General features: G+C 48.1%; 1 protein-coding gene across 1 annotated transcript in view; it reads right to left on the bottom strand.

Moving 5' to 3' along the window:
* The window catches only part of LOC134341384 (low-density lipoprotein receptor-related protein 1-like), a 286341-nt gene that overhangs the window by 169249 nt on the left and 104936 nt on the right, over nucleotides 1-12156 (bottom strand). The window contains exons 13-18 of the mRNA XM_063039246.1: nucleotides 10142-10331; nucleotides 9606-9728; nucleotides 8713-8853; nucleotides 6244-6369; nucleotides 5186-5302; nucleotides 2380-2460 (exon numbers count right to left, since the gene is read on the bottom strand). Coding sequence (XP_062895316.1) covers nucleotides 2380-2460; nucleotides 5186-5302; nucleotides 6244-6369; nucleotides 8713-8853; nucleotides 9606-9728; nucleotides 10142-10331 — 778 coding nt within the window. The remainder of the gene's footprint in view (nucleotides 1-2379; nucleotides 2461-5185; nucleotides 5303-6243; nucleotides 6370-8712; nucleotides 8854-9605; nucleotides 9729-10141; nucleotides 10332-12156) is intronic.

Genomic DNA, 12156 nt, shown 5'->3' on the forward strand with positions numbered 1-12156 from the left:
CCATGTACTTACCAAGGTGGCATTTATATATCGCTAATGTGCCCACCTCAAGCATTGTTTCTAGCAGTTCATTCCAAATCTACAGCACCCTCTACATGAAGAAGCTGCCCTTGATGTCCCTTTAAAATCTCTAATCTCTGATCATAAACCTCTGCCCTCTTGTTTCCAGCATCCTCCCCAGGATAAAGATTGCGTGCTTTCACCCTGTGTATGCCTCTCATGATCTTATACACCTCTATCAAGTGTACCTCAATCTCCTTAGTATCAAGGAATAAAGTCCTGGTCTTACAAAACCTCCTCTTGTAACTTAGGGCCTGAGTCAAGGCATCCCAATGAATCTTTCCTGCACTCTTTCTATTTTAATAACATCTTTCCTATAACAGGGTAACCAAAGGTGTACACAATACTGATTAAGTGCCTCAGCCCAGTCAACTGTTCATTTCCCATCCATAGATGCTGCCTGAGCAGTTGAGTTCTTCCAACATGTTATGTGTGTTCCTCAAGATTTCCAGCATCTGTAGAATCTTCTGCATCTCCATTATATTAAGTGCTGTCTCACTAACACTGTACAACTGTAATATAACATCTCGACTTCCATACTTGATGCTCTGACTGATGAAGGCCAGTGTGCCAAACACTTTCTTCACTCCTCTGTCTACCTGTGATGGTGCTTTCAGTTAACTGTGCACTTATACTCTCAGGTCTCTCTACTCCCCTACAAACCACAGGGACCAACCACTCACTGTGTAAGCCCAACTCTTGATTTGAACTTCAGATTTCCAGGCCTGTCTTCCCTGGGGCAAGGGAGGCTAGAGGACATCCAGCAAAAGTACAGAAAAGGCAGAGATAGCTCAATGGAATCTCATTCCTGGCTGACACTGAGGTGGGGAAATGACCTGCGTTTGCAAAATGCTGGTTGCTCGAGAGAATAAATGCCTCCATTCCCTACCAGGAGCTAGAGGAGGGAGAGTGGGGTTGGGGGGGGTGGAGGGGGTCAGCATCTAGCACAAGGGTTCCTGCAGAGAGTGGGGACGCATGCAAACTGGTTCTACACACTGACCGTCGAGAACTGGACACCCCTCTTCATCAGAGACGTCCGCGCAATCATTGTCTGCAACACACAAAAGGGGCGGACAGAGCACAAGGTTGGCAGGGAGGGCGAGACACCACAAGACTGACTGAAGCTGATCAACAGAGAGAGACAAACACGCATGGGCAGGGGAGAAGAGACAGCAGCAACAAGCCAATGGCTGGGAAGAGGTAATTTGGACAGAGGGGCTCAGAGAGGTAAGACAACACTGAGACCACAGAGCATAGTTCCTGTCTTCCTATCCCTTATCAGACCCACACCAGAGCACTCTGCACAGTCTCTGTCTCCCTATCTGTGAGAAGGACCCACACTGGGAGCGCCGTGCACAGTGATATTGCTTCACTGACCTGCTATTTACAGTATGTCACACTTCAGCAACCCCGACCTCCCCCTATCTCATACAGCTGCACTGACCTGCAGCTCTCTTCCATCACGTCTTCAACTTGAAACCAACATCTCTCTCTCTTGTTCCAACAAGGATTTTCAGCCCCAAACATCCTGTCTGATTTTTTCTCTCCATAGTCACTACTTGACCTTCTCAGTATTTCTGCTTCTGGGAAGGCTACTTTGAACTGAAACTCTAGTCGTTTCTCCAAAGATGCTGCCTGGCCTGCCAAATGTTTCTCAATCTGTCTGAGGCTCTTGATCTGCCATGTACAGTCTCTCCCTCCACAGCTGCTACCTGAACTGCTGAGTATCTAGTTCTGTCCAAGTATCTTTGACCTGAAATGTTCACTGCTTCTCTTTCCTCAAATGCTGCCTGACCTGCTGAGTATTTCCAGTCGAAAAACCCTCTTCAACCAAACGTTTCACTGTTCTTGCCTCCACGGAAGCTATTTGACCTGCTGTGTCTTTCTAGTTCAGTCCAAGGATCTGTGACCCCAAACTCTCACTGCTCTCCTCTCTTCACAGACGTTGCCTAACCTGCTGAGTGTTGTAGTTCTTTCCAAGGGTCTTTCACCTGAAACTTTCACTGTTCCTCTCTCCTATGATGCTGCCTGACACGCTGAGTGTTACCAGTCTGACCACACTCAGACTGTTGCTGGGGCTTTACAGCATGTTCCAGATTTGTTACTAGAATAGTTTTTGTTCAGATTATTAAGGTGAATCCTCCAGGATCCCTAGCCAAGGAAAAGGGAATAGTGACATTTAATGCTGCTGATTTCTGTCCCGCCAACACTGAGACCAAGCAAGATGGGACGAGATGGGGGGAGGGGGGTGTAGGCAGGTAGGAGTATAACACAGAAGGGAGGGACCAAGGAGGAGGGAGGGGATTTCCCCTTACTCACCAGCGTCACAGCGCCAGTTGATATTAATACAGCGTCCATTGTTGCAGGTGAACTGTGTCAATGGAAAGCAGGTAGGGTAGGCTGTGGAGATCAAAGTCAAAGAGGAGTTTATTGTCAAATACACAAGTCCCTGTGTGCACAAGTGCAATGAAAAACTAACTTACAGCAGCTTTACAAACACAGAGCATCAGATACACAACATTCAGAAAAAAACATAAATTATACACTTTTAACACAACAAAAGAAGTCTATTTTAGTGCAAGATGATCACAGTATTGCTGTACTGATGTAGTGATCAGTGTGGTACCGGTTGGTTCAAGAACAGAATAGTTGAAAGGAAGTACAATAGTTGTTCCTGAACATGGTGATGTGGGATTTCAGGATTCTGTACATCCTGCCCGATGAGAGCTGTGAGAAGATGGTATAGACTGGAAGGTGGTGATCTTTGATGAAGGACTCTGCCCTCTTGAAGCAACGGCTCCAGTAAATACTGCTGATGGTGGGGAGGGACATGTCTGTTATGTATTGGGTAGAGTCCACTACTCTAAACCAGGACTCAGGCTAGATCCCCTGTCAATAATGGGATCCCTCCACAAACACAACTCCCAAGCATAGTGTTTGGGAAATGGGACTGCACTGACTCACATCTCAGGTCCCAGCCCTCAGGTCAATGACAGAAGGCTTTGCGCCGATCAACCTCGTCCTGTACCCCACCCTAACCCCCAAGACCCCACCTCACTTCCTCACATGCCATGGCCCCTTTCTGCAGGACTTGAATAGTGAACAGTGAGACAACAGGGAATATTGTAGAACACAGGACTGAAGAGTACAGATACATAGCTCCCTGGGACAGCGGGCTAATTAGATACATAACAGGCTTGACAATGGGAAGCAGAGGAGAGCCATGGAAGATTGTTTCTTGGATTGGAAGCCTGTGACCAGTGGTGTTCCCCATTGCTCAGTGATGGGCTCATTGGTGTTTGCCATCTATATCAATGATTTGGATGAAAATGTACAAGGCATGGTCAGTAAGTCTTCAGATGTGGGAGGCCAGAGAAGAAATTGAGGGAGCCACAGCTGAGGTGCCTTTATTTAAGATGGGCAGCAACGATAAACTTGGGAACTATAGGCCAGTAAGTCTAACATCTGAGGGAGGCAAGTTACTGGAGGGAATACTCAGGAATAAGATATACGTACATCTGGAAAGATGTGGTGGATGAGTAACAGTCAGCATGACTGTGTACATGCGAGATTGCGTCTCACTGATTTTACTGAGTTGTTTTTTTTTAAGGAGTACTGAAAAGGTTGATAAGGGCAGGGCGGTAGACAAGATTTTTATGGACTTCAGTAAGGCCTTTGATAAGGATGGGGATCATGATGGCATAGCATTTAGCACAACGCCACTACAGCTTGGGTTGTCAGAGTTCGGAGATTAATTCTGGCACCATCTGTAAGGAGTTTGTACGTTCTCCCCATGACTCTGTGGGTTTCCTCCCACAGTCCAAAGACATATCAGTTAGTAGGTTAATTGGTCATTGTAAATTGTCCTGTGATTAGGCTAGGGATATACAGGTGGGTTGCTAGTCAGTGCAGTTTGCTGGACCGGAAGGGTTAGTTCTGCATTGTATCTCCAAACAAACATAGTGGGCAGCTCTGACAAGCTAGATTGCATGGAATTGAGGGAGAGCCGGCTAACTGGATACACAAGCGGTTTGATATAACAGGAAACAGAGGGTGATTGTGGAAGGTTGTTACTTTGACTGGAGGCGAATGGCTAGTGGTGCTCCCCAGAGGTCAGTGCTGGGCCCTTTGCCGTTTGCCATCTATATCATGGAATTTAATCAGACATGGTCAGGAAGTTTGCAAATGACACTAAAATGAGTGGTGTTGTTAACAGTGAAGATGGTCATTAGGATTTACAGGGGGATCTTGATCAACTGGGTAAGTGGGCAGAGGAATGGCAAATAGAGTTTGATTTGGAGAAGTGTGAGGTGTTGCATATTTTAGAAAGATAAACAAGGGTGGGATTTTCATAGTAAAAGCAGAGCCATAATGAGAGTTCTGGAACAGAGGGACCCAGAGGTACAGGTACATGGTGTCACAGGTAGACCGGGTGGTGAAAAAGGCATTTGGCATGTTGGCCGCCATTAGTCAGAGCATTGAGTACTGGAGTCAGATGGTTATATTGCAATTGTACAAGACCTTGGAGAGGCCGCAATTGGAGTATCATGTTCAGTTTACCCTCTTATAGAAAAGCTACTCTAAAGCTAGAAAGAGTGCAGAGGAGAATGACAAGGATGTTGACCAGGCAGGAACTCTATTCCATGAAGTGTATGAGCTTAAAGGTTGGTTGTCCTGTTATAGGAAAGACACCATTAAACTGAAAAAAGTGCAAAGGAGATTTATGAGGATCTTGTGTCGACTCAAGGAATGAGTTATGTAGAAGGAGGATGAGCAGGTTGTGACTTTATTCCTTGGCGTGTAGGAGACTGGAAGATGACCTTATAGAGGTGTGTAAGATTATGAGGGGCAACTTCTTCACCGAGAGGGTGGTGGGAAAATGGAACGAGCTGCCAGAGGAAGTGGTTGAGGCAGGTACATTAACATTTAAAAGGCAATTGGGCATGGACATGGATGGGAAAGGTTGGGGGGGGGGGGGAGAAATATGGACCAAACGCAGGCAAATGGGACGAGTTTAGGTGGGAATCTAACTAGTTGGACTGAAAGACTTGTATCCACGCTGTATCTGGCTGGGCACGGACCAGTTGGGCTGAAGGGGATGTTTCTGCACTTTCCCCACACGTACCGCAAGATGCTGGCTCGTCGGACCGATCCCCGCAATCATCATCCAGGTCGCATGTCCAGGAATTTGGTATACAGCGTCCATTAGCACAGGAGAATTGGTTTGGGGGGCAAGTTCGTGCTGTGGAGGAAGGGGGAGGGACAAGGAGAAGAAGAGAGGGAGAGGGAGAGGGATTAAGAAAATACACCTTCACAGAGCTTCCAGGGCCCGTATCCAAGACAAAGCAAAGCAGCCCGCTCAATTGGCACCCCATGCCCTTCCCTACCCATATCAACACATCCTCCCTCCACCACCAGCAAACAGTGGCCAAAGCGAGCGTCATCTGCCTTGCCTGGCGAGAGTTCGTTCATTCACTCCACATCCACCACATTACCTCTCCACCGTCTACAGATCAGGAGTGTGATGGAACACTCCCCACTTGCCAGCGTGGAGTTAATCCATGTACTCCACACCCACATTACCTCTTCACTGTCTACAGGTCAGGAGTGTGATAGAACACTCCCCACTTTCCCGGGTGGAGTTAGTCCATGTACTTCACATCCACCACATTACCTCTCCACCGTCTACAGGTCAGGAGTGTGATGGAACACTCCCTACTTCCCCGGGTGGAGTTAGTCCATGTACTCCACATCTACCACATTACCTCCCCACTGTCTACAGGTCAGGAGTGTGATGGAACACTCTCCACTTTCCCGGGTGGAGTTAGTCCATGTACTCCACATCCACCACATTATCTCTCCATCGTCTACAAATCAGGAGTGTGATGGAACACTCCCCACTTGCCTGGGTGGAGTTAGTCAATGCACTCCACATCCACCACTTTACCTCTCCACCACCCCACCCCGACCCACAAACACCCCCTCCCTCCAACACTGACTCCAGTGTGCACCATCTACAAAACCCACCATGGTCAGTTGCCCAGACAACTCCAATAGCCTATCCCAAACCTCTCCCCACCCAGGACGAGGGTAGTGGGAAAGGCAAGTGGGAATTCAGTCATCTCTCCCTCTCTCACCCTCCTGGAACAAGCCACTGGACTGTCATCAGATGCAGAGGGGTACCTGAACATGTGGCGTTAGACTCATCTTCACTGTGACCACAGTCGTTGTCTCCATCACAGAGCCACCTTATCGGGATGCACCTGTTGTTCTGGCATTTGAACCGGTCAGACGGGCAGGTGTGTTGGTCTGGGACAGGGAACGAGACAATCATGAGTGGAGTGGGTTTATTATGGCTTTATAGTTTATGAAGCTTTGGCTTTATGTGATAAGTGACATATCAGTACACCGAGGTTATATAAGAGAAAACAGAATCCAGAATAAAGTATGAATAGTTACAGAGAAGGTGCAGTGCAGACACACAATGACAGACTATGTAAGGCCACGATAAAGTCAAGAGTCCATCTCATTATACTGGGGAACAATTCAATAGACTTATAACAGCGTGGCAGAACCTGTCCTTGGGCCCAGTTGTATGTGATTTCAAGCTTCTGTATCGTATGCCCAGTGGGAAGGGGAGGGGGGAGAAGAGAGAATGCCTGGGATGGGCGGGGTCTTTGATTATCTTGGCTGCTGTACCGAAGCAGCAAGAACTGTAAATATATTTCCAAATGCGACCTCAGCAACATCTTGTCCAAATACAACATAACATCCTAACTTGTTAATTCACCACCGGTTCTACCTCTGACACCATTTTCAGGGAACCATGTACCTGTACACCTGGATCCCTCTGTTCTACAACACTCCCTAAGGCACCACATTCACTGTGAAAGTCCTACACTTATTTATCTTTCCAAAATGAAAACTATCACATATTTCTGAATTAAGCTCCACTTGCCATTCCTTCACCCATTTACCCAGCTGAACGAGAAACTCTGTAAATCCTGATGACCATCTTCACTGCCAACGACACCACCCATTTTAGTTTCATCTGCAAACATCCTAAACATGCCTTGTACATTCTCATTCAAATCACTGATACAGATGCGAAACAGCAATGGGTCCAGCATCGACCCCTGAGGCACACGACAGGTCACAGGCCTCCAATTCGAGAAACAACTTTCCACCATCACACCCTACTTCTTACCATCAAACTAACTGAGAATCCAGTCAGACAGCTCTCTCTGGATCCCTTGCAATCTTACCTTCCAAAGCAGGATACCATGTTGAATTTATCAAAGACTTTACTGAAGTTCATATAGACGTCTACTGCCCTGCACTTATCATACTTCTTGGTTACTCCAAAAAACATTTCAGTGAAATCAGTGAGACTGTCACTAAACAACCCCATCTTTCCAGATGTGCCTCTACCTTATCCCTGAGAATCCCTTCCAGTAAATTCGTTCCCACAGATGCTAGACTTACTGGCGTATAACCATACCTAACCCCTGGCTAAAGATGAAGCGTATATCTTAACCAGGACTCCTATAACTTCTCTAGCCTCCCACATCTGCAGACTTACGTTCTCATCCAAATTATTGATAATGATGGAAATAACAATGGGCCCAGCACTGAGCCCTGGGGAACACCACTAGTCACAAGCCTCCACTTCAAGAAACAACCTTCCACTGTCACCTTCAGCTTTATGCCATCGAGTCAATGGCATATCCAAGTTGCCGCTCACCTTGGAGGAGGTGCTTGAGTACCCAGGAAGGCAGATAGACGGCATCTGGGGGCAGGGAACAAACGAACGGTGTCCAGGCAGAGAACGTGGGAGGACAGAGAGTTGACGGGAAAGATAGAGACTGGTGGTTGTGGTGGTGGTGGTAGTGGGGGCAGGGGGGGGAGAGGAGACAGCAGAGGAGGATAGAAAGAAGGGGTAAAGCGTAGGCAGGAGGTACAGAGAGCACGGAAGGAAACAGAACAGATGGGGGGGACTTAGCATGCAGTCGGGCAGACAGAAGACAAATGGGGGGTTGTGGAGAAGAGAGTGGACAGGGCACATAGAACGAATAGGTAGGAAAGACCACAGATAGGAATGTATGGGGAACACAGAGCAAACGGGGGAGCAGAGAGCAGATGGGGGGGGTGGGGAGTTATGGGTGAAGACCGTATACCATACGTACATGGAGTATGCGAGGGTGCAAACCCTATTCGCATGTTCATATTGACTGCATTTCTGGCTGCATTTTAGCCCCACCCGCCCTTTCATCTTTGGTCATTTTGGAAGGAGTTGGCAGGGAGGGATGAGAATGTCCTAGTTAACTTGAGCGAAGAGCTGGCTAAGATAGCTATCTATGCATCTTCAAGATGGTTAGCAGAGAGCTCTGCTCAGGCTGACTGCCTGGGATAACCATGGAGAAGGAACACGTGGTGTCCACAGGTACCGTGAAGGTGTTCAGGAACCACTGGGTACCACAGGAGGTAAATGTCACCCTGGATAGGGATGGGCACATTTTAATTTAGTTTGTGTTGGTCATTGTCATTCTCGAATGTAATCTGGAATTTTTAAAAAAAGCAAATAGTGGAGACAAGGGAGTTCCAGTGCACAAGGGGTTAACAATGCCACAGGGGACTGAACCCAATACTTACGGCAGATCTCAGGGACTTCATCGCTGTTGTCTAGGCAGTCATTATCCCCATCACACTTCCAGCGCTCCTGGATACACCGGCCGTTCTTGCAGGCGAACTCCCCAGGCTGACAGAGGGGAGGAGGGACATAGGAAGGGTTTGCTGCAATGTAGAGGGGCAGAGAGAGGTCACAATCAGGACATGGGATAGAGGGTAAGGTGATTAACAGTCCCCATCTCCCCATCCCTGGGGCAGACCCACACCGGGAGCACTGTGTACAGTTCCTGTCTCCTTATTCATAGGTCAGACCCACACTGGGAGAACTGTGCACAGTTCTCATCTCCCTATCCCTGGGTCAGACCCACACTGGGAGCACCGTGCACAGTTCCCGTCTCCCTATCCCTGGGTCAGACCCACACTGGGAGCACCGTGCATAGTTCTCATCTTTCCCTGGGTCAGACCCACACCGGGAGCACTGTGTACAGTTCCTGTCTCCTTATTCATAGGTCAGACCCACACCGGGAGCACTGTGTACAGTTCCTGTCTCCTTATTCATAGGTCAGACCCACACCGGGAGCACCGTGCACAGTTCTCATCTCCCTATCCCTGGGTCAGACCCACACGGAGAGCACCGTGCACAGTTCCTCAGCCCTGAGAAAAAGACTGTGTGCACTCACCCTATCTGTGCCCCTCCTGATTTTTTTGCACCTCTATAATGTCATTCCTCAGTCTCCTATGCTGCAAGGAATTGTGTCCCAACCTGCCCAATTACCCCTGTAACTCAAGTTAAGCCGTAAACTTTCCAGTTTAGTGTTCTTTCCTATAGCACAGTGACCAATCCTGACACAGAGTTGCAATGAATGGACCCCTCCCTGACCAACAAACATCAGCCCACCCACACCCCATCTTCTCACCTTTGCAGGTGACGTTGTCAGTGTCCAGGATCTGGTCCTCAGCACAAGCACACGATCTCCCCTCTGGATTGGCCAGGCAGAGACTGCTGCATCCCCCATTGTTGACTCGACAGGCATTCGAACCTGGGGGGGAGAAAACACAACTACATTGAAAAAGAGACACAGCCCCAACAAAACAGCCATCACATAACACAGCACTGGACACAAGTCAACAGGAACAACTGGTGTCCAATGTAACCAATTCAGAGAGAATACTGCTGAATGCAAGACAAGCAGGGAGTTTCAGAGCCCAGGGCTCCAGGCTGCTGAAAGAGAAAGAGAAAGAGAGAGGGTAAGAGAGAAAGAGAAAGATTGAGTGAGTTGAGTGTGAGAGTGTGGGTGTAAGAGAGTGTGAGTGTGAGAGAGAGAGTGAGAGAATGAGAGAGAGTGAGTGAGTGTGTGTGTGTGTGTGTGTGTGTGCACGTGCGCAGAGGGAGGAAAATCTAGAATTCAAGGATCCTGATAGGCAAAGGAGGACCGCCCCCCGATCTCCTCACCTTCCTGCTGCTCTGCGTCATACATGCGGATCTCGAATGTTGGAGGGCGCTCGCTCCTCAGAAGCGTCACCGTTTTGGACACCTGGTCATACCGGTATATCTTGCCACTCCGATATTCTGTCCAGAAAAGATAGCTGCCATAGTGGGTGAACCCAAAGGGGTGGCTCAGCTCCCCTCGCTCATATACCACCTGTGGGGAGAGGAGGCAAGAAGGGGTTAATCCAACCTTGCCACTCATCATTCACTTGGAAAATTGGTTTATTATTGTCACAAGTACTGAAGTACAATGAAAAACCTTTGCATGCTATCCATACACATCATTTCAGCAATCAGAATCAGATTTGGAACTTGTTCTGGAGCTGCTCCGGCCTATGGTCAGGCCACACTTAGATCCCCTCCAGTTCCCCTACCAGCCCCGACTAGGAGTTGAGGATGCCATTGTCTACCTGCTGAACCGTGCCTACGCCCACCTGGACAAGCCAGCAAGCACTGTGAGGGTCATGTTTTTTGACTTCTCCAGTGCGTTCAACACCATCCGCCCTGCTCTGCTGGGGGAGAAGCTGACAGCGATGCAGGTGGATGCTTTCCTGGTGTCATGGATTCTTGATTACCTGACTGGCAGACCACAGTACGTGTGCTTGCAACACTGTGTGTCCGACAGAGTGATCAGCAGCACTGGGGCTCCACACGGGACTGTCTTGTCTCCCTTTCTCTTCACCATTTACACCTCGGACTTCAACTACTGCACAGAGTCTTGTCATCTTCAGAAGTTTTCCGATGACTCTGCCATAGTTGGATGCATCAGCAAGGGAGATGAGGCTGAGTACAGGGCTACGGTAGGAAACTTTGTCACATGGTGTGAGCAGAATTATCTGCAGCTTAATGTGAAAAAGACTAAGGAGCTGGTGGTAGACCTGAGAAGAGCTAAGGTACCAGTGACCCGTTTCCATCCAGGGGGTCAGTGTGGACATGGTGGAGGATCTCAGAATGGCAGTGCAGGCTCGAAGGTCCGAATGGTCTACTTCTGCACCAATTGTCTATTGTCTATTGATTGCAAATACCTGGAGATACAAATTGACAATAAACTGGACTGGTCTAAGAACACTGAGGCTGTCTACAAGAAGGGTCAGAGCCGTCTCTATTTCCTGAGGAGACCGAGGTCCTTTAACATCTGCTGGACGATGCTGAGGATGTTCTACAAGTCTGTGGTGGCCAGTGCTATCACGTTTGCTGTTGTGTGCTGGGGCAGCAGGCTGAGGGTAGCAGACACCAACAGAATCAACAAACTCATTTGTAAGGCCAGTGATGTTGTGGGGATGGAACTGGACTCTCTGACGGTGGTGTCTGAAAAGAGGATGCTGTCTAAGTTGCATGCCATCTTGGACAATGTCTCCCATCCACTACATAATGTACTGGGTGGGCACAGGGGTACATTCAGCCAGAGACTCATTCCACCGAGATGCAGCACAGAGCGTCATAGGAAGTCATTCCTGCCTGTGGCCATCAAACTTTACAACTCCTCCCTTGGAGGGTCAGACACCCTGAGCCGATAGGCTGGTCCTGGACTTATTTCATAATTTACTGGCAGAATTTACATATTACTATTTAACTATTTATGGTTCTATTACTATTTATTATTTATGGTGCAACTGTAACGAAAACCAATTTCCCCCGGGATTAATAAAGTATGACTATGAGTATGACTATTTATTATTTTCATTTTACTTAGAGATAACAGGCCCTTCCGGCCCAATGAAGCCAAACTGCCCAATAACACCCATGTGACCAATTAACCTACTAGGACGTACTTCTTCGGAACATAGGAGGAAACCGTAGCACCCAAAGGAAACCCATGCAGTTACGGGGAGAACATACAAACTCCTCACATACAGTGGTGGAATTGAGCCTGGGTCACAGGAACTGTCATAACTTTATGGTATCCCTTATTATCACTGACAGATGTTGTGAAATTTGTTGTTTTATGACAGCAATACAGTGCATACCCCCCCATTGTT

The sequence above is a fragment of the Mobula hypostoma genome (genome assembly GCF_963921235.1).
Source record: "Mobula hypostoma chromosome X1 unlocalized genomic scaffold, sMobHyp1.1 SUPER_X1_unloc_1, whole genome shotgun sequence".
Lineage (NCBI taxonomy): Eukaryota > Metazoa > Chordata > Chondrichthyes > Myliobatiformes > Myliobatidae > Mobula > Mobula hypostoma.